Here is a 23970-nt window from a genome sequence, read left to right on the forward strand (position 1 = left end):
TGGAGTCGATTGTCAAGGATGAGGTTACGGAGTACCTGGAGGCATATGACAAGATAGGCAGAACTCAGCATGGTTTCCTTAAAGGAAAATCTTGCCTGACAAACCTAGTGCAATTTTTTGAGGAAATTACAAGTAGGCCAGACAGGGGAGATGCAGTGGATGTTGTGTATTTGGATTTTTAGAAGGCCTTTGACAAGGTGCCACACGTGAGGCTGCTAAACAAGATAACAGCCCAGGAATTACAGGAAAGTTACATATGTGGATAGAGCGTTGGTTGATTGAAAGGAAACAGGGAGTGGGAATAAAGGAATCCCATTCTGGTTGGCTGCCAATTAGCAGTGGTGTTCCACAGGGGTCCGTGTTGGGGCCGCTTCTTTTTACGGTGTATATCAACCATTTGGATTATGGAATAGATGGCTTTGTGGCTAAGTTTGCTGATGATACAAAGGTAGGTGGAGGGGCCGGTAGTGCTGAGGAAATAGAGTCTGCAGAGAGACTTGGATAGATTGGGGGAATGGGCAAAGAAGTGGCAAATGAATTACAATGTCGGAAAGTGTATGTTCATGCACTTCGGTAGAAGAAATAAAGGGGCAGACTATTATTTAAATGGGGAGAGAATTCAAAGTTCTGAGATACAACGGGACTTGGGAGTTCTCATGCAGGATACCCTTAAGGTTAACCTCCAGGTTGAGTCGGTGGTGAAGAAGGCGATTGCAATGTTGGTATTCATTTCTAGAGGAATAGAGTATAGGAGCAGAGATGTGATGTTGTGGCTCTATAAGGCACTGGTAAGACCTCACTTGGAATACTGGGTGTAGTTTTGGGCTCCTTATTTAAGAAGGGATGTGCTGACGTTGGAGAGGGTTCAGAGAAGATTCACTAGAATGATTCTGGGAATGAGAGGGTTAACATATGAGGAAGGTTTGACTGCTCTTGGACTGTACTCCTTGGAGTTTAGAAGAATGAGGGGAGACCTCACAGAAACATTTTGAATGTTGAAAGGCATGTACAGAGTGGATGTGGCAAAGTTGTTTCCCATGGTGGGGGAGTCTAGTATGAGAAGACATGACTTGAAGATTGCAGGGCGCCCATTCAGATCGGAGATGTAAAAAAATTTTTTTAGGCAGAGGGTGGTGAATCTATGGAATTTGTTGCAACGGGCGGCAGTGGAGACCGGGTCATTGATGTATTTAAGGCAGAGGTCACAGACTTTTATGTATATTTCTATCTTCTATTCTTAAGCAAATATGTTTTTTTTTTCTAATTATCCATTATCATCCATCAGTTTGTTTCTTTGGTAGTTGGTAGGGGGTTGACTTTTTTTTTTATGTTAAAAATGTCTTTTATGATGTATGACCTATCTTTAAATTTTTGATACAGAGTGGTATACCTTTATGTGATATGCTATAACATTTTGATCAATTTTATTACAATATATGAACGTACACAATTTATGATGAGATGTATCTATGTGTTGCACTCTGTAAATCTTGATTTTTTTCTTCTGAACAAAAATATTGTAAAAAGAAAGGCAGAGATTGATAGGTATCTGAGTAGTCAGGGCATCAAAGGTTATGGTGAGAAGGACTAAAGGGGAGATTGGATCAGCTCATGATGAAATGGCGGAGCAGACTCAATGGGCTGAATGGCCGACTTCTGCTCCTTTGTCTTATGGAGTAGCATTTCTGTGGGTAAAAACGCCTTATTAATGAGAGAGGTCAGAGAAGAATACCCAGGCTGGTACAAGCAGACAGGACGGTGACAGTAATTCAAATAACCACATGTTACAGCAATGGTGTGCAGCAGAATCTCTGAATGCATAACACGTCAAACCTTGAAGTGGATGGGCTACAGCAGCAGAGGAACGTGAACATACTCTCTGTGATCACTTTACTAGGTACCTAATAAAGTGGCCACAGACTGAATACTGATAGCGCACTTTAGAATAAATCTTAATGAGGTTGAAAACTTTAAATCTTGGACTACATGCTATTTTTGTTCTATTTGATATGCATTCAAGGCTTTACTTTTCTGAATATCAGTACTGATGACAGCAAGCTTCAAACTTCTCTTTGTGTTTGTAATGGCACCTTTACAGGGAAAACAGTGAACTCCAATCTCAACTTTTCAAGAAATATATTTACCGTCTAAATGCAATGAACTGTGAGGTCACATGATCATCAAGTCCTGGAGCCCTGCTTATCAAAATGGTGATAGCTTCTTGCAGAGCTGCCAATAGAAGAAATAGAATAAGCTGTTATCACTCACCATGACATCATAACCAGATTAATTTACTGTATTGGAAAAGTTGCCATGTATTTTAAATTTATTACTTCTGTAAGAGGAAGAAAACCTATTTATTCTTTTTATTTGGATCAATGGCATCCTCTTTATGATCCTGAAAAAAAAACCCTGCTTTCAACATGTACAATAATACCCATTTTGAGACACAATTCAAGTTTTAAAACAACCTTCACATTTCTGATTACCCACTGTAAACAGTATTCAAGCTCCATTAATCTGGCATGTTCAGGAAATTGGTGCTACTGGATTAATTGATTTTCCAAACCATTATGTGTCATTTTTATTAATAATCCAACAGACATTAAAAATTTACTTTTTAAAAATGTTAAACTGTAACATTTCAGTGAATATGGCAAGTTTCCATTGAGAACAGCCAAGAGAACCAGATGAGTGGTTGGAGGGACGAGAACCAGGGACCTTGCAAGCAGTAATTGCAAACTTTACCTTGTGATCCAGTTGCTGGACAACCCAGATAGCAGATTATCGGCGGTTTACTCTTCTTTTTTGCTTTTAAATGTTTCACAGTACAAGTTCTCCATGGGTTATGAACACCCCATTTATAAGCATCTCATACATAGGCAAGATGGATGGGGGCAGCTCCACAGCAGTCAGGGGAGAAAGCAGTCATTTCCACATGCCTTCTCCTTCCACCTCCCCCCCCCCCCCGCACCCCCTGAAGTTGCAACAATTGAGGGATGGGTCGATCCTAGCAGTGCTGAGCGCATACAGTCCCTCACTCAGTCAGGTGCAACCACTCTCCCTGCATCTGCTCCCTCTCCCATCTCCTCCCATACCTTTTTATTTGTCGATTTCCAACTTACAAGCACTTTGGATTGCAGAAAATTTTCGGGAATGGAACCCTGCCATAACCTGGTTACTAGATAGATCTTAATTCCCATAAGATGTGGAAACTATGCAATTACATGCATTATAATGGTATTGCATCAATTATTAAGCTTCTTTGGGTAAAACAAATTGAAGTTTAGTATATAACTGAAAGACAGGTACACAGAAACAACTCTGTCCCAACGTGCTGTAAATATAGCACAATTGCTTATCTCCCACTACAGTCTACCAGGAGAACTCCCCTCAACCATCAGGCTTTCAAACAAAAGGGGATAGATAACTACATTCATCTATTGAGATGTTCCCACAACTAATGACTCACTTTAAGGACACTTTATCTTGTTATTTCATACTTGTGTTATTTATTGCTATTTATTTATAGTTGCATTTGCAGTTTATTGTCTTCTATACTCTACTTGATTTTTCATTGATCCTGTTATAGTTTCTATTCTATGGATTTGCTGAGTATGCCCGCAGGGAACATAATCTCAGGGTTGTATGTGGTAACATACATGTACTCTGATAATAAAAATCGCTTGTAACTTTGGAATTTAACATCAAGATATAACAAAACCATAACAAATACGATATTAACAAGTATTTCAATCAAAATATTCTTTTCCAAAACAAGCAATAAATGAATATTCATAAAGTTCATGCTCACCGACAGGGCTAGATCCGAGGGAAACCAGAATGAATTTTTTATCAGGTGTTGGAATTGCAATTTCTATCCCATTTGTTACATGCATCACTGCATCATACTCCAACGGTGTATAAACAGACTTGCATCCCATCTCAGCAATTCTAAAAATAAGAATGGATATAACAATACCAGATTCTGCAAGGAAATTCAGACATCAAGACAACCTATTTTGCATGCTATTTTAAAATTACCTTTCTCACACTCTCCCCATCTCCCAACGCTTTTCCCATCTCCTTAATTAATGATTCAAAAGTAGCAGCTGGAATTCGTATCTCACCCCAACTTGCTCAATTCGTTGAGCAAAGGAACAGGCATAGATGCAGTTACACAGGAAGAATTATTAAAAAGAACCTTGTTGTTGCAGAAGCAGGACATTCATTTTGAGATACCTAAATTGCACTACACAGTCTAAATCTATCTAGCATATGGCATCCTTTTGCATAAAGGTGGTACTACTCGAGTAAACTAAAAGGTGACCAACAATACAAAAGAAAACAAAACAGCTGTCAATGCAGCACCAGAAGTAAAGCAAAAGAACAAGTAAGAATATCTGATAATTTTATATACTTTTTTTTTAAAAAAAAAGAGCAGGTGAACCATCTGAAGTTTATCTGGACAAATGGAAGCGGATACATGAGAATAAGAAATAAAGCGTACTTAGCAGCATTGTCTACAATTAGTTGACTCTCTGCACGATGATTAGTTGACAGCTCGACGGCCCATCTAACCTGCTGCAAGCTGGAGTATACATCCTTGAACATGTTGCCAGGTTCTATACTAGGCAACTGCCTAATATCACCTAGGGAGAAATAAAAGTTATAAATATAATGTAATTATTTTTAGAGGTTGACCAAGGAAGCAACTGTATTATGAAGAACCATATCAAAATTTACCCCTTACAAGCTCACTTCAAATTTCAGCCAGAAGTAATGTATCATTAAATGCATTGTGTTTTCTACCTTGTCGGTGAAACTCTTATAGGGTAGGTTCAAAGGTGTGAAATGGCCACTTTTGAGCTTGATTTCAAGCAGCTGAAGACATTTTCTATATACACTAGCTCCCCCCATATCCTGATGGTCCAACACAGCAGAACAAATAAATATCTCAGCTTTCCATCCATGATTTATAAGTAACTAAATTCCTGTTAAATACATTATGATTAAACTCTCATATTTTACGTACCTAAACTCATTTTAACTTAATGGGCTATACACCTCTTACCCATTACTTTCTGCACATTTTTAGGTCATGTCCCTGTGCCCCTGTTCTGATTGGGCCCCAAATATTAGCAACTTCTATGTAGATATCAGTTCTAAATAACCACCTAATTAACTATTAGCAGACACCAACAGGCAGTAATTGGAAAAGTAATTACATTTCAGAAAGAAATTTATGAAGAATCACTCTTCTAGTATCTTCAGATTCCTATGTTTAACAATGCTTTTCAATTCTGTACTAAATTCAAAGCATTCTGTTCTACCAGTATCGAGTGATCAACTAAATGGAAGACTATAACCATGGGAGCACTGGGATAACTTACATGTTATATTATAAACTATGTTATACAACAAAGAATCCCTCCCTCAACAAACAAGACAGTCTTGATTAATACAAACGAACTAAGAGAAACAAGAGTATCCTAAATAACACTAGAAAGATATAAAACCATAGTAGTCTAATTTACTGTTGGAAGCCTTCATTTCCATACACACAACTCTTTAGATGGTGACCTCTTCCTTTGATTTTTATAACTGGTTTGAAAACTTCACAGGCAACGTCAAATTGTCAAATTTTTGAATTCCTAGTTTATATAACCTGTGATGCAAAAAGTGAGCATTATATTTCTAAGTGAAAACAGATACTTACCAAGGATTATAAGCTTTTTGAGATTGGCATATTTCATAAGCGACTTTAAAACCGTACTTAAAATCTTCACCGATACCAAACTTCCCTCATCAACAATCAGAATCTGGACTTCAGAAAACTTCCAATCAAACACAGCTTGTTTTTCCTTGGAGTATCGGACAGAGTTGAAATTCCACATTACCTGTTTTTTTTTAAGAAAGAAAAATAATTAACTGGAAGGTTTCATATCTTGCATTTGTATTTCTCACTCTAATTACAGTGAAGTAACTGCAAAATCAAGAAAAGTTATTAGCTTGCATCAAAATTTCATAACGTATTTAACTGCGGAGAATTGCAGACACAACTCAGCACATCATAGAAACCAGCCTCTTTCTGTAGTCACTGTCTCTTGCTGCTTCGGTAAAGCAGCCAGCATATTTCAATACCCCACCCACCTCAGACATTCCCTCTTCACCCCCCAGCACCCCCCATAGAGCCATAAAGTCACCGAGCACTACAGCACAGAAATGGGCCCTTTTGCCCAACTAGTCCGTGTCAAACTGTGAATCTTCCTAGTCCTATCAACCTGCACCCAGACCATAACCCTCCATACCTTCCAAATTTCTCTTAAAATGTTGAAACTGAAACACATCCACCACTTCCACTAGCAGCTCATTCCACATTTCCACCACCTTCTGAATGAAGAACTTCCTGCTCATGCTCCAATTAAACATTCCAGCTTTCACCCTTAGCCCATGACCCCTGGTCTCACCCAATGTCAGTGGAACATGCCTGCTTGTGTGTATTCAATCTATATCCTGCATAATTATAAATACCTTTATCAAATCTCCCCTCATTCACCTATGCTCTAGGAAATAAAGTCCTAAGCTATCCACTCTCTCCCTATAACTCAGGTCCTCAAGTCCTGGCAACATCCTTGTAAATTTTCTCCGCACTCTTTCGATCTTATTGATATCTTTCCTGTAGGTGGGTGACCAGAACTGCACACGATACTCCAAATTAAGCCTCACCAACATCTTATACAACTTCAATATAACATCTGAACTCCTGTACTCAATACTTCGATTTAGGAAGGCCAATGTGCCAAATGCTTTCTTTACAACCCTATCTACTTGTGATGCCACTTTCAAGGATTATGGATCTGTATTCCCAGACACAGTTCCATAATTCTATTACCACTGTCTGGCTTCTGCAAAGCCAATGTCTAATCCAATTGAATACCTCATCTTGAATGCAAAGTGACGGAACCTTATTGACCAACCTCCCAGGTGGGATCTTGTCAAATGCCTTGCTAAAGTCCGTGTTGACAACATCAACTGCCTTGCCTTCATCAACTATCCTGGAAACTTCCTCAAAAAAACTCTAGAAGATTATTTATACATGAACTACCATGCAAAAAAAACACATGTTTACTATCCCTAATCAGTGTCCAGTTATTCAAATATACTTGCATATCTGGCCCCTTGGAGTATCTTCCAGTAATTTATGCACTACTGATACTCATCAGCCTATAATTTGCTGGTTTATTGTTAGAGCCTTTCTTGAACATCAGCTATCCTCTAATTCTTCCGCACCACACCCATGTCCAAGGACATTTTAATTATCTCAACCTTATGGCATGAACATTGACTTCTCTAGCTTCCGTTAATATCCCTCCTCTCCTTCTTACCCCATCTCTGATATATTTAGCTTTCTCCCCCTCCTTTTTTTTTCCTCTCTTTTTTCCTCTTTCCTGCTGCGTTCCACCAGCATGTTGTGTGTGTTGTTTTAATTATCACTGTTAGGTCCCTGGCAATTCCTGTACTTGCCTCCCACAGGGTCCAAGGGAACACCTTGTCAAGCCCCATGGATTTATCCATTCTAATTTGCCTCAAGACAGCAAACACCTCCTCCTCTGATTTGTATAGGGTTCATGAACTTGAGGCTGCATTGCCTCACTACTACAGACTATGTCCATCTCCAGAGTCAATAACAGATGCAAAAAATCCATTTTAAGATTTCACCCATCTCTTTTGGCTCTGTGCATAGATGACCACTCTTATCATCAAAAATGACCAATTTTGTCCCTTGCTGTCCTTTTGCTCTTAATATATCTATAAAAGCTTTTGAGATTCTCCTTCAGCCTGTCTGCTAGAGCAACTTTATGCCTTCCTTTAGCCCTCCTGATTTCCTTCTTGTGTTCTCTTGCATTTCTTACACTCAAGTACCTCATTTGCCCTTTCTTGCTTATATCTGCTATGTACATCCTTCTTTTTCTTAACCAGGGCCTCAATATCTCTCAAAAACCAAGGTTCCCTGAACCTGTTATCCTTGCCTTTCATTCTGACAGAAACATACAAACTCTGTACTGTCAAAATTTTATCTCCTTATGAAGGGTCTCAGCCCAAAACATCGACTGTTTACTCTTTTCCATAGATGCTTTGATGTTGCTTAGATTTCCAACATCTGCAGGTTTCCTCGTGTTTGCAATCCTATCACAACTTACTACATTTCTTGCAACAGTCTGTGATATCTCTACAAATTTACTCCTTTAAATCCTGTGGACTGTTGGGTGATCTATAATATAATCCTGCTAATGTGGACATCCCTTTCTTATTCCTCTGTTCCACCCATATAGCCTCAGTAGACAAACCCTCCAGACTGTCCTGTCTGAGCACTGCGATCAAAATCAGAATCAGAATCAGGTTTATCATCACTGGCATGTGATGTGAAATTTGTTAATTTTGCAGCAGCAGTTCAATACATAATCTAGTAGAGAGAAATAAATAAAAGTATTGTATATCGAATAGATTAAAATTGTGCAAAACCAGAAATAACATACATTTAAAAAGTGAGGTAGTGTTCATTGGTTCAACGTCCATTTAGGAATTGCACAGAAGAGGGGAAGAAGCTGTTCCTGAATTACTGAGTGTGTGCCTTCAGGCTTCTGTACCTCCTACCTGACAGTAACAGTGAGAAAATTACATGCCCTGGGTGCTGGAGGGTCCTTAATAATGGACACTACTTTTCTGAGATACCACTCCTTGAAGATGTCCCAGGTACTTTGCAGGCTATTACCAAGATGGAGCAGACTATATTTACAACTCTCTGCAGCTTCTTTCAGTCCTGTGCAGTAGCCCCCCACCCCATACCAGTGATGCAGCCTGTTAGAATGCTCTCCATTATACATCTTTAGAAATTTTTGAGTGTTTTTGTTGACATACCAAAACTCCTAATTAAGTACAGTCACTGTCTTACCTTCTTCATAGCTGCATCGATTAGCTAGGAGCAAGTTAAGTCCTCAGAGATCTTGAGGATTGGTATGTGTTCCTTCGTCTTACCCTTCCTGAAGTCCAGAATCAACTCGTTTGTCTTACTTACATTGAGTGCTGGGTTGTTGCTGCAGTGTCACTCCACTAGTTGGTACATCTCGTTCCTTTACGCCCTCTCATCACCACCTGAGATCCTACCAACAATTTCATCAGCAAATTTTTAGATGGTATCTGAGCTATGCCTAGTCACACAGTCATGGGTATACAGAGAGTAGAGCAATGGGCTAAGCTCACACCCCTGAGGTGCACCAGGGTTGATCATCAGCGTGGAGGAGATTTTATCACCAATAAGCACAGATTGTGGTTTTCCAGTTAGCAAGTTGAGGATCCAATTGCAAAGGGAGGTACAGAGGCCCAGGTTCTGTAACTTACCAATCAGGATTGTGGGAAAGATCGTGGTAATTGCTGAGCTATAGTTGAAGGACAGCATTCCAACATAGGTTTCTGTATTGTCCAGGTGATCTCAGGCCACATGAAGATTGAGGGCCATTGAGATTGTGTCTGTCGTTGACCTATTGTGGTGATAGGCAAATTGCAATGGGTTCAGGTCCTTGCTGAGGCAGAAGTTCAGTCTGGTCATGACCAAACTCTCAAAGCATTTCATTACTGTAGATGCGAGTGCTACCAGGTGATAGTCATTTAGGCAGTTCACATTATTATTCTTAGGCACTGGTATAATTGTTGACTTTCTGAAATGGGAACTTCCACCTGTAGCATTGAGAGGTTGAAAATGTCCTTGAATACTCCCTCCAGTTGGCTGGCACAAATTTTCAGAGCCTTACCAGGTACTCCATCAGGACCTTCTGCCTTGCGAGGGTTCACTCTCTTTAAAGAAGCCTAACGTCGGCCTCTGAGACAGAGATCGCAGGGTCACTGGGTGCAGCAGGGATCTTCACAGCCGCAGTTACAGTATATTCTTCCTTTCAAAGTGGGCGTAGAAGGCGTTGAGTTCATCTGATTGTGAAGTATCACTGCTATTCTTGCTGTTTTTGGGTTTCACTTTGCAGGAAGTGATGTTTAGCAAACCCTGCCAGAGCCGACGTACATCTGATGTCACCTCCAACCTCATTCGAAATTGTCTCTTTGCCCTTGAAATAGCCCACCACAAGTCATACCTGGTTTTCTCGTACAGACTTGGGTTGTGAGACCTGAATGCCACAGATCTAGCCTTCAGCAGACAACATACATCCTGGTGTCATTTTCTCTGACTAGCAATACCACCCCTCCAGCTCTATCACATCTAAAGCTACAGAACCCTGCAGCATTGAGCTGCCAGTCCTGTCCTTCCTGCAACCAAGTTTCACTAATGATTATTGCTTTTGATAAGGTACCCCATGCAAGGCTTATTGAGAAAGTAAAGAGGCATGGGATCCAAGGGGACATTGCTTTGTAGATCCAGAACAGTCTTGCCCACAGAAAGCAAAGAGTGGTTGTAGACGGGTTATATTCTGCATGGATGTCAGTCACCAGTGGTGTGCCCCAGGGATCTGTTCAGGGACCCTTACTCTTAGTGATTTTTATAAATGACCTGGATGAGGAAGTGGAGGAATGGGTTAGTAAATTTGCTGATGACACAAAGGTTGGGAGTGTTGTGGATAGTGTGGAGGGCTGTCACAGGTTACAGTGGCACATTGATAGGATGCAAAACTGGGCTGAGAAGGGACAGATGGAGTTCAACCCAGATAAGTGTGAAGTGGTTCATTTTGATAGGTCAAATATGATGGCAGAATATAGTATTAACACTAAAACTCTTGGCAGCATGGAGGACCAGAGGGATCTTGGGGTCCGAGTCCACAGGACACTCAAAGCAGTTGTGCAGGTTGACTCTGTAGTTAAGAAGGTGTACTGTGTATTGGCCTTCATCAATTGTGGAATTGAATTTAGGAGCCGAGAGGTAATGTTGCAGCTATAGAGGACCCTGGTCAGACCCCACTGGAGTACTGTGCTCAGTTCTGGTCACCTCCATACAGGGAGGATATGGAAGCCATAGAAAGGGTGCAGAGGAGATTTAAAAGGATGTTTCCTGGATTGGAGAGCATACCTTATGAGAACAGGCTGAGTGAACTTTTCTCCTTGGTACGACGGAGGATGCGAGGTGACCTGATAGAGGTATATAAGATAATGAGAGGTATAGATCATGTGGATAGTCAGAGGCTTTTTCCGAACGCCAAAATGGTTGCCACAGGAGGACACAGTAGGTACAGAGGAGATGTACTTACTTAGGTAAGTTTTTTCACTCAGAGAGTGGTGAGTGTGTGGAATGGGCTGCCAGCAATGGTGGTGGACGCAGATATGATAGGGTCTTTTAAGAGACATTTAGATAGGTACATGAAGCTTAGTAAAATAGAGAGCTATAGGTAAGCCTAGCAACTTCTAAGGTAAGGACATGTTCGGCACAACTTTGTGGGCCGAAGGGCCTGTATTGTACTGTAGGTTTTTTATGTTTCTATAATATCATAACCATATAACGTTTACAGCATGGAAACAGGCCATCTTGGCCCTCTAGTCCGTGCTGAACGCTTACTCTCACCTAGTCGCACTGGCCCGCACTCAGCCCATAACCCTGCATTCCTTTCCTGTCCGTATACCTATCCAATTTTACTTTAAATGACAATACCAAACCTGCCTCTACCACTTCTACTGGAATCTCGTTCCACACAGCTACCACTCTCTGAGTAAAGAAATTCCCCCTCGTGTTACCCTTAAACTTTTGCCCCCTAATGCTCAACTCATGTCCTCTTGTTTGAATCTCCCCTACTCTCAATGGAAAAAGCCTATCCACGTCAACTCTCTCTATCCCCCTCATAATTATAAATACCTCTATCAAGTCCCCCCTCAACCTTCTACACTCCAAAGAATAAAGACCTAACTTGTTCAACCTTTCCCTGTAACTTAGGTGCTGAAACCTAGGTAACATTCTAGTAAATCTTCTCTGTACTCTCTCTAGTTTGTTGACATCTTTCCTATAGTTCGGTGACAAGAACTGTACACAATACTCTAAATTCGGCCTTACCAATGCCTTGTACAATTTTAACATTACATCCCAACTCCTATACTCAATGCTCTGATTTATAAAGGCCAGTATACCAAAAGCTTTCTTCACCACCCTATCCACATGAGATTCCACCTTCAGGGAACCATGCACCATTATCCCTAGATCACTCTGTTCTACTGCATTCCTCAATGCCCTACTATTTACAATGTATGTCCTATTTGGATTATTCCTACTAAAATGAAGCACCTCACACTTATCAGCATTAAACTCCATCTGCCATCTTTCAGCCCACTCATCTAACTGGTCTAAATCTCTCTACAAGCTTTGAAAACCTACTCCATTATCCACAATGCCACCTACCTTAGCATCATCTGCATACTTACTAATTCAATTTACCACCCCATCATCCAGATCATTAATGTAAATAACAAACAACATTGGACCCAGTACAGATCCCTGAGGCACACCACTAGTCACCAGCCTCCAACCTGACTAACAGTTATCCACCACTACTTTCTGGCATCTCCCATCCAGCCACTGTTGAATCCATTTTACTACTTCAATATTAATACCTAACAAATGAACCTTCCTAATTAACCTTCCGTGCGGAACCTTGTCAAAGGCCTTACTGAAGTCCATATAGACAATATCCACTGCTTTACCCTCATCAACTTTCCTCATAACATCTTCAAAAAATTCAATAAGATTTGTCAAACATGACCTTCCACGCACAAATCCATGCTGACTGTTCCTAATCAGACCCTGTCTATCCAGAAAATTATATATACCATCTCCACGAATACTTTCCATTAATTTACCCACCACCGACGTCAAACTGACAAGCCTGTAATTGCTAGGTTTACCCTAAGAACCCTTTTTAAACAATGGAACCACATGAGCAATACGCCAATCCTCCGGCACCATCCACATTTCTAATGACATTTGAAATATTTCTGTCAGAGCCCCTGCTATTTCTACACTAACTTCCCTCAAGGTCCTAGGGAATATCCTGTCAGGACCCGGAGCGCGGTATCGATACGCAGCAGCCTCTCCGGACTCTGGATTGGGGATTACCAGACATTATGTGGATTTTCTTGTGTGGTCTGTTTTGTGCTTTTTCGTGATATCATTCCGGAAAACATTGTCTCATTTTTTAAACTGCATTGTATTTGCGGTTTTATAAATGACAATAAACCAAATCTGTATCTGATTTATCCACTTTTATATTCCTTAAAAGCGCCAGTACTTCCTCCTCTTTAATCGTCATAATTCCATGTGCTGAACCATACCCTAAGCTCATCCTCCTTTCCTACAATACCCCTTGCAACTGAAATATACACAGGTCAGAGCATTAATCCCACCACACTCAAACTTTCAATTCCTGATTCCTGACGTAGGAGGTCTGATCACCTGCCTGTGGTCCCACTCCAGTGTACTGGCAGACACTAAAGACTGCAGCTCCAGTGGTGAGAACCAAATAGATATGGTCAAGGGAAGTGGAGGAGCACTTACAGGACTGCTTTGAATCAATGGACTGGACAATATTCAGGGATTCATCTTTGAACCTGAATGAATGTGCCACAGTCGTCACCAACTTCAAGGTCTGTGTGGATGAGAGTGTGGCTTTGAGTTCATACCAGATATACCCTAACCAAAAGAAATGGATTAGTACATAAATTCATAATCTGAGGGCTAGATCTATGGCATTCAAGACCAATGATCCACAGGAGACAGTCGTAACAGTGATAAAGCAATTCTGAGTGAAGTTAGAGTACTCGTCACCTCTGGCAGGGTTTGTAGGTCATTACTTCCTACAATTTGAAAGCTGCACAGCTGGATATACATCTTGCAAGTGTATGCATCTTGCATCAGGAACAACGGAGGCCTCCCTGCCTTCCCACATCCTGCAAGAGGAGCAATCCACTATCCTGACTGGTATCCCCACAGCTTTAACTGTGCAATAAAAAAGAAATAATTAAATGATAAAACCTACCTATAGCTTCCACCTCTCCTTGCTGAAACCTCTCTGAGCCAAAGACCAATCTCCCCACTCTAACAATGGTGCATTTAAACTGAATCTCTTTTTATTGGACCTTGCCTAAGTGTGCACACTGCAATGTCTCCTTGGGAACTGTGGCATACAGAGTGGAAGATACAAAAGCCTGAAAGTGCATATCACCAGCCTCAAAGGCAGCTATCATCCCACTGTTATAAAACTATTGAATGCTTCCCTAGTGCAGTAAGATGGACTTGTGACCTATCAATCTACCTCATTAGGATCCTGCACCTATTGTCTGACTGCACTGCAATATCTCTGTAACTCAACACTTCACTCTAGACTCATAATTTATCTTTTTATCTTGTACTACCTCAATGCACTGTTGCAATGAATTGTTTGGTAGGAACAGTATTCAAGACAAGTTTTTCACTATTCTTCAGTATATGTGACAATGATAAACTAATTTACCAATTTTCATATCCTTAAAACCATGATGAAACTTTCAGGTGAATCCCCTTCCTTTCCATCATATTTTTAAATACATGTATCATTTGCATTTAGAGGTCCCAGCACGACACAAGCTTTACACTACAAATGAGGAAATAAAGCTCACTGCGGATATCTACTTCTGATAAATTCTGCAACTTCAGCAAAATGTGTTAAACTTTAACCAATTAAATGTTAAGAAAATGAGCAAGTTTTATAACAGCGATATTTATAGCAATATTCGCCACATAGCCCTGTTATAAATCTAAATAACTTCTTGACAGTATTACCAGCCCGTGAAGGATGGTTATTGGTGGAATTTTCTCAAATTCCCCTTTTAATTAGAACAGAACTTCTCTTTTAACATTACTGAGTCTTTGACTATCTAGGATTTACATTAAAGGAATGGATAACGTTCAGGACTAAGCCAAACACACAACATTGTCCGAGTCTGAGCAATTCCTCGTCTGCCAATAAAATAACCAAACTATCAATGTATAAGGAGTAGACTGCATCAAGCTTAAACTAGCTACTTAAGTGCTCATAAAATTGAAGATTCCATCAAGTTCAAATTATCCAAAATATCTTTAGATTTATCAGATCAACTATTAAGCACACTTCATTTAATGACATATTCTATTGCCTGTTCAATAGCACCGGCCAAATAATAATAAAAGAACTAAAAAAAAAAGTTAGAACAAAAGACAAAGATTAGGGCATGACAACATAATTGATTACCAGTTCGTTCTCAGTTTTACCAGAGAAATGCAGAATAGCCCATATCAGATCTCAAAACACCATTCAATTACTGATAGAGCAAAAGAGTTCAAATGATCATGATAAACTTAGAGGGAGGTGTAGGAAATAAATAACAATTCCAACTTGCTTCACCATTCTATTTGTCTCAACACTTCCCCACCTTTTAAAACAAAAAAAAAATGAGGAACATTTTTTATAAAAGTTAAAAGGTAGGTTAAGATTCAGAACCAATGTTAAGTGCTCGCCATTACAAAATCAGTCCAATTATGAAGTTAAGTAAAAGTGCAGGAACTACCAGCAGCATCTTTACAGAGGGAAATTAGATCATTAATACAACATTATCAAGAATGTCCAGATCAACTGCATCACCATCTGGTATGGGAATTACAAAACATCTGACCACAAGTCCCTATGAAGGATTGTGAGCACTGCTGAGAGGATCATCAGGGTCTCTCTTCCACCCAACAGATATTTATTCAGAGCGTTGCATGCACAGGGCCCTTAGCATTGATAATGATCCATCCCATCTGTCCAACAATTACTCTGGCCCCCTACCATGAGGCAGGAGGGGCAAGAACTGTTAAGATGGGAAACAGTTCCTTCCCAAGGCCATAAAACTACAGAACTCCCTCCCACCACCCCGGTATCATCGTGTTTGAAGTGCCAATAGCATTATACTGTTTACTTTTTAAACTTGTCTCATAAATGCACCTTATTATTTGTTAACTTACTTGTGGTAATATTACTTTGTATACGTGAGTCAAACATACTGTGTTGTGCACCTTGGTTAGGAGGAATACTGTTTTGTTTGGCAGTATACATGTGTACAGGTGAATGACAAGAAACTGAATTTGAACTTAATATGGCAGGGCAAAAGGAAAACAAAGAAGGATTAAGACATAACCGAGATTTCTCGTAGTTTGCTTTAGTATTGGAGGCAAGATCGGAGACTAGGAAAAATCAGAAATTGCAAAATGAGATCAAAATATTAATTAATTTAAAGTATGATGCATTTTAAAATTTATATTCTAATTACTGAAGGTGCCTATGATAAACAAACTAAACCATGAAATGAAAGTAGGGAAAAGATGTGAAGTGGTTCATTTTGGTGGGTCAAATATGATGGCAGAATATAGTATTAATGGTAAGATTCTTGGCAGTGTGGAGGATCAGGGGGATCTTGGGGTCCAAGTCCATAGGATGCACAAAGCAGCTGTGCATGTTGACTCTGTGGTTAAGAAGGTGTATGGTGTATTGGCCTTCATCAATCATGGAATTGAATTTAAGAGCCTAGAGGTTATGTTGCAGCTGTATAGGACCATGGTCAGACCTCACTTGGAGGACTGTACTCAGTTCTGGTCGCCTCACTACAGAAAGGATATAGAAACCATAGAAAGGATGCAGAGGAGATTTACAAGAATGATGCCTGGATTGGGGAGCATGCCTTCTGAAAATTGGTTGAGTGAACTTGGCCTTTTCTCATTGGAACGACAGAGGATGAGAGGTGACCTGATAGAGGTATATAACATGATGGGAGGTGTAGATCATGTGGATAGTCAGAGGCTTTTCCCAGCGCTAAAATTGTTGCCACAGTAGGACACAGGTTTAAGGTGCTGGAGAGTAGGTACAGAGATGTCAGGGGTAAGTTTTTTTTAACTCAGAGAGTGGTGAGTGCATGGAATGGTGGTGGAGGCGGATATGATAGGGACTTTTAAGAGACTTTTGGATAGGTACATGGAGCTTAGAAAAATAGAGGGCTACGGGTAAACCTAGTAATTTCTAAGATCGGGATACGTTCAGCACAACTTTGTGGGCCGAAGGGCCTGTATTGTGCTATAGGTTTTCTATGTTTTCCTTTAATTTGTACAGATTTCTGGGCAGACAACATGTCCAGCAGATTTTCCTCTGATATCTTGTCAATTAAATTAAAACTGAACCTGAAAGCAACATTTACATTTTCAACCAATTTCCTGATACTGTCTCCATGACAGGTACTCCTTTGTCTGCCACACAAAATATGTTATATCTGGTCCTCGGGTTGAAGTTTCTATGTACAATATAATAAACATAAATAAATCTATAATAATATCTTAACAATGTTTTAACAAAACAACAACACTTTTGTCTTGCTTCATTCATGTTTCCATTAACTTGTCTAAGTGATATTATGCCAAATATAGCCTTACAGTGACATACACAATATTAGGCTAATGGCTTTTCATCTGTAAATTGTTATTAACAAACCTTTGGAAGGAATGCCAGGCAGATAATGCTGACTGTATCCATACACCAGTATTTATCATGTGTTTCAAACACTTATGGATCTGGCAGTATACAGTGGATTCCCGTTAATTGAGCCATCAGCTGCCGCCTATTTGGAACAACTCTTAAAGAATGAACACTATTGAGAAAAGAGCTGTGATTCCCTTCATTTATTTGGTACACTATACCACTTAATTGGAGCAGGAAACGGTTGTCGAACATGCTCTACCTGGCGTCAGTTGCGTGCACATTGTGTGGCCATTAGACACTACACTGTGCTTAAAATATACAATTTTTAAAATACTGCCACTTGCATGATTGTGTTCAGAAAGCAGTGATTTTTATCTCTGATAGATGTCAAGCAAAAAGCAGCAATGTGGTGATACCACGTGCTATGATGTGCCAGTACATGATTGGACAGAGCACTGAGCATGCACAGGATTGCGAGAATGTTCCAGCACATGGCTGGGTTAAGATGTGGTTGTTTATTGGAAGAAATAAAAGTAATAATTTACTTTTATTACTGTAAATAAAAGTTCTCTAACTCTTCCAGAACATGGTTCTTTACTGTTAACCCACGGTACGTTTAAACACAAGTAACATAATAAGCAAGACAATTTGAAAATGCTTTGCTCACTTCAGTTTCAAGCATTTAGCCTCGGACATGCCAGAAACAGCCACGAGTGAAAATGAAACGATTTCTCCACTTCAACAAATTATAAACTGCAAAGAATTTGAAGGTATTGCCAATCATCTTGAATGTTACAATGAAAATGAAGATTTGGAGGAGGAAATCATCAAAAGCACTCTTTGAAGGTCTTTGAAATTTGCACTAGGTGCCTGTGCCGATTTTGTTCATTTATGTTAATCAAAAGAACACATCAGCATCCTTTGAATGAATTCCTTTGTCAATAACTAGTGAAACTAATACACAATTTGATTGTACTGTAGTAGTATTGTTAGTGTTCTAATTTATTCTATATTTCATTTAAATACATAATTTGTTAGTAGAACAGTAGTTTATCGTTTTTGTATCTTCTTAACTATTTCCATGAAACTTTAGCGAGTTGGGGCAGCTGTTTCAAAATGTACTTGTACTGATGTGCGTCTCAATTAACTGGAATCCACTGCACCAGAGAAGCAACATCATCTGCTGCAAAGTCAAATACACCAAATATGCATCATCATTTGATTCTCCCTTCTTCCAGGTGGTTACAATCTGGATCTCCTGTTGAGGAAAACCTGTTGTTACATCAAGTCATCTTCTGCACTTTCATCTTTCCAACCATCTAAAAGGTGTTGTCCTGTTCCACCATTTGACTACTTTTCAGTCACTAGACTTTGCCAGCCATTTTTATTACTTAAATTGCATTTGTCAAAGGTGACATAGATTAAGCGTTAATATGGACAATGCTGTCTTGACTGTAATTAAATGCAAGACTTTTCCAGGCAAATTTCTTGACACCTATCAGTCACTTCAAGCAGCCATTATAGGCTACCTAACACACAATTTTCTAGCTTTTCAAGTAGCAACACAACCATAATTGATTTATCCTACAAAATCAGGAAGAGAAACTAAAGTTAGTCTCAAGTAAAGTCACTGTCCAATCAATAGCATACAACAAAATATTTTACGGTAAGACACTAGCAGAAGGTAAACCACCAATGGTAAACCACTTCCGTAGAAAAATTTGCCAAGAACAATCATGGTCAAGGAAAGACTATAATGGCCCATGTCACATGGTACAGCACATAATAAACAAGTGTTTTTAAAAATGTAAACATAAATATTTCATCAAATTTGGCATAAAGCCTACAATAATAAACATTTTGTAATATCCACACTAAGTTTAATCTCAAACTTAGTGATTGATGGTGTGCTCCTTTTAAAGGTCAACTATTTACATCATGTTAAACATAAACAAATGTTGAAGCAGCTACAACAAGATTTTTCAAACTATTTCTTATCCAAGTTTGGAAAAAATTAGGAGCACTATTTTTGACTCGTCAATTAAATTTGAAGAAACTTGGGGACCGTTCATCCGACATTTTCATATGAATTAATTTGGCCTTTCCCAGACCTTCTCTTTGATTATTCTTGTTCAGGTATGGAGTTCCGGAGTTCTTTGACACTATCATATACTTATAAACTGTTATTATTGCCCATGTTAGTTTTAGTTTAGTGTTTGTTTCATATATATATTTTCTTTCACACATTTCTAATTTTTTTTTTCTTTTTCTTTTGATGATTAGTTTTGTTTTTTCTCATATATAATTATATAGACTTGATTGATTAATGTACTTTTTTGTTGTTGATGTTTAATAGGATATCATTATCCTATTATTAATGTAATCTTAAGTCTATTGTATTCATAACCTATTCATTATTATGTTATGTTTTTTTTATATTTATATGAAACTCAATAAAAAGATTGAAAAAGAAAGAAAGCTACAACAAAATCCTCAGCAGCAATTACCTGGTGTAAAGTATAAGCAGGAAATCCAGTTTTTTTCTTCAAAAGAGAAGCTGCCCTTCCCGTTGGTGCAGTGAACAGCACAGTTGCTTTGCTGACATCCTGTTTTTCAACCTGGTCATTGTCTGGAATTTTACTTGTTGGAATATTCCAACATTCAGGAGCAGATTGATCCTGCTCAAGATCTTCACATGCTTGCAGAAGTTCTTTCTTCTCTGCAATGTGCATATTATTAACTGCTGCCTTGAAAATAAAGCTGACAAGTGTGGTTTTCCCAGAACCACCTTTACCACTTATAACTGTAACAGGATTTTCACACATCATGTTAGCAGCTCGAATCTGATCTGGATCCAAATTAACTCTTTCACTGTCCTCTGTATCCTCAAACTCTTTCCCCTTACAGAAGCAATCCGTTTGGGGTGGGGTGAATGCACTTCTCAGAACTTCTTCCACATTCAGAGAAATATGCCATGGTGGTTCATCCACAAGATCCTTTATACATGTAGCAATTTCTTTCTCATAGTTGTACAAACGCTCAAGGTATACTCGCTTCTTTTCATTTACAATAATGTTTGTTTCCTTCAAAAATTGTAACGAATCCCATTCACTTTCAATGCTGATCTCAGTTGGGCGTAATCCAGTCAACTCATCAATACTTACATAAGTGTGTCCATTACTCCAACAGGTTTTTTTGAGTTTATCATAAATTACAAGAGCATGTTTCTGTATCTCCGGAATTGTCCTCAGAAGATCAGCTTCTTCAAAGGCTAACAATGTTGCCTCACAACCAATAAGCTGAAACTCCTTAGAAAGAATCTAGGAAGAAGTAATATTTTTCATGAACTATTTCTTGAGCCAATTATTAATAATGAGAGCAAATGTATCTGATTTGCAACAACCATTCATTGGAAAGTAAATAAGGTGCAACAATTTTCAGTTTATGCAAAACCAATTGATCTTCCTTGGTAACTTTTGTTTAAGACATTCTCTAATTCTTGTTTATCTTTCCACACATTTTTATCCACTTCCCCCACCCCCAACTTTGGTTCTCTCACAGCAAGGTTAATATATTTTGCTGATTTTCAAATTTTTATCACCATATTCTGCAAATCCACTTGCAAATAATTAGTGAGACAGTTATCTCATTACCACCGAGACCCCTGCCCACTCAAATCTTTACTTTTCATCTCCAAGTGATTAAAAGATTAAGCAATCAGCAGAAAATAATTTTCAAATGTGATTTTGCAGCTTGATTATCTTAAAACTAAATAATATGGTTAATCTCAGAAGAGCAATAACTCACTGCTGATGAAAATCGAGAGTATAAAAATTAAGAATAAATAGTGTATTCTGGTGTCTGAGAAAAACTTACAGAATGGAATCCCAGCTTCCACACTTCTGTATCAATCATCTGCTCCAGATCCTCAAGGGCATTATTTTCCATGTTCAAAATATGCAGAAAGGACCGTGGCAGAAGCTGTGGCAAATACTTCATCAGGCTATGGAACTTCATACCTTTCAGCACAATCTGACCTTCAACTAAATTATCAGTTATTACCTTTAAGTTCAAGTATTACTTTACACACACATAAATGTACAAAGTCAGATTACTACTAACATAACAATCCCATTAGGTTCAGTGCCTGACATTATAAAACTTTACTATACTTCAATCACTTGTATTGCCTGTTTTACAATTACTTATAAATATGCAAATACAAATTATCTTCAACAAAATCAATAATCCGTATCATATGAAATCTTCAAATTTCCATATAATGTTATCTTTGCCTTTAAATAGTCAATTATCTGAGATGGGGAGAACGATCATTCCTACCTGCCACAGTGTTTAAAAGAATGAGACAATCTAACAGAAATATTTAATGTTTAAAATGTGTGGATGTTGGGTGGACGTAGACTCTGCCTAAAGAAAGTAGAAACAGAATTCAGTCACCAAGTAAGGTGTAAGATTATAAAAGAATAATGAGGAAAAACCTTTTGTATCATTGTGGACACCTGAATATGTCTCAGGACACAATTATTCAGTAAATTCAAGGCAGAATTTTTGAATATGAAAGGGAATCAAAGACTATGGCACAGGATGACAAGATGGAGTTGGGTTAGATCTGTGCTGAATAATAATAGGCTCAAGAGGCCCAATGACCTTAAATTATGCCATGTTGATGATGGTGAAGTAAGCCAACATTGATTACAAGGGGATCGCAATCAGTTAGGCTAGTGGACCGAGGAGTGGCAAATGGATTTCAATGTAGATTTAAGTGACAAACTTAAATCTATAGTTATAAGATTTAAGGGCGCCAGGTGTAAAATCAATCAGACAAATCAATAGGGTTTAACTCTTGCCTCTGTCTATAAGTTCTCCCCCGGGCATGTGAGTTTCCTCCAGGTCCTCTGGTTTCCTCCTACATTTCAAAGACGTATGGGTTAGGGTTAGTAGGCTGTGGGCATGCTAAATTGGTACCAGAAGCATCACTACGCTTGCAGGCTGCCCCTAACATGCTCTCAGATGTTTTTGTTGTTGACACAAAACGATGCATTTCACTGTACGTTTCGATGTACATGTGATAGAGAAGGCTAATCTTTAATCGTGAGGTAATGCATTTTGTGAAGTCAATCTGGCATAGGATTAAAACTAGGAATGGTATGGCACCAGGGAGCATAGTGACACAAGCACTTAGGAGAACAAGTTCATTGTTGGCTGAAAGCAGTGTCACAGGTAGACAATGTGGTGGAAGAAGGCGTACTAGCCTATCAGTCAGGACATTGAGTTTAGTTGTTCTGATGTTATGTTACAAATTTTGTCCCCCTGTTAAATGAAAGTTAAAATGGAAAGAGTGCAAAGAAGATTTACAAGGATGCTTCCAGGACTAGAGGACCTGAGATATAGGGAAAGTTTGGCCAGACTAGATCTTTATTCCTTGGAACATCACAGACCTTGTAGAAATGTTTAAAATTACAAGGGACATAGATAAGGTGGATGGCAGCATTCTTTTTCCCAGAGTAGGGAGACAAAAACTAGTAGGCATTGACTTCGGTTGAGAGTGGAAAGATTTAAAGGGGACCTCTTGGGGCAACTTCTTTACACAGAGGGTGGTGACTATATGGAATGAACTGCTGGAGGAAGTGTTTGAAGCAGGAATAAGTATCATTTAAAAAGCAATTGGATATATACATGGAGGGGAAGTGCTCAAAGGGCAAAGCTGAACATATGAAATTGGGCTAGCTGAATGGACACTGTGGAAAGCATCAGGCTGAATTGACTGCACCCGTTCCCAAATACACTGACTCTAGCCCTGCTACTGCTCTATGATTTTCTATGTTTCATAGCCTCAAATTGTTTAGAAAAGGGAGCAAGTTGTTTAGTGCATCATGTTTGTTCCAAAAATTCTTTAAATTTTTATATGCAATATATTTCTGAACATTGCACACAATTTTAATTTTTTTTTATTTTATTGAAATACAACGCAGAATAGGCTCTTTCGATCCTTCAAGCCACGCTGCCCAGCAAACTCTGATTTAACTCTAGCCTAAATCACAGGAGAACTTACAATGACCAATTAGTCTACCAATTGGTACATCTTCGGACAGTGGGAGGAAACGCGCGCGATCACGGGGAGAACATACAAACTCGTTAGAGACAGCAGCAGGGAATGTGCAATACTTCAATTAGAAAGACTTCACCTTGAGGACCAAACTTGTAAGCTAAAATCATACACAAGCAATACCCTCTTGGCAACTGATAACTGCTTTTGTAGGAGTAACCAGTTCATCAAAATAAAACTTTTATTTGCTGTCAGTGATTTATTGGATCAAGATTTATATTCTTAATTTTTTTTTACATTTAGTGACAAATTTCAGGTTGTTTAGTTAACCTGAAATTTGTTGCATCATCTAAATAGTCATTTGGCCTTTATAACCTTCACAAGGTCTTTCAAAGGCACAAA

At 38.9% G+C, this 23970-nt stretch overlaps 1 protein-coding gene across 1 annotated transcript in view; it reads right to left on the bottom strand.

The window, feature by feature from the left end:
• helb (helicase (DNA) B) overlaps positions 1 to 23970 on the bottom strand; it is a 67706-nt gene that overhangs the window by 24116 nt on the left and 19620 nt on the right. The window contains exons 3-8 of the mRNA XM_059978369.1: positions 21378 to 21544; positions 20009 to 20821; positions 5720 to 5900; positions 4511 to 4652; positions 3815 to 3954; positions 2145 to 2229 (exon numbers count right to left, since the gene is read on the bottom strand). Coding sequence (XP_059834352.1) covers positions 2145 to 2229; positions 3815 to 3954; positions 4511 to 4652; positions 5720 to 5900; positions 20009 to 20821; positions 21378 to 21544 — 1528 coding nt within the window. The remainder of the gene's footprint in view (positions 1 to 2144; positions 2230 to 3814; positions 3955 to 4510; positions 4653 to 5719; positions 5901 to 20008; positions 20822 to 21377; positions 21545 to 23970) is intronic.

The sequence above is a fragment of the Hypanus sabinus genome, chromosome 8 (assembly GCF_030144855.1).
Source record: "Hypanus sabinus isolate sHypSab1 chromosome 8, sHypSab1.hap1, whole genome shotgun sequence".
Taxonomy (NCBI): Eukaryota; Metazoa; Chordata; class Chondrichthyes; order Myliobatiformes; family Dasyatidae; genus Hypanus; species Hypanus sabinus.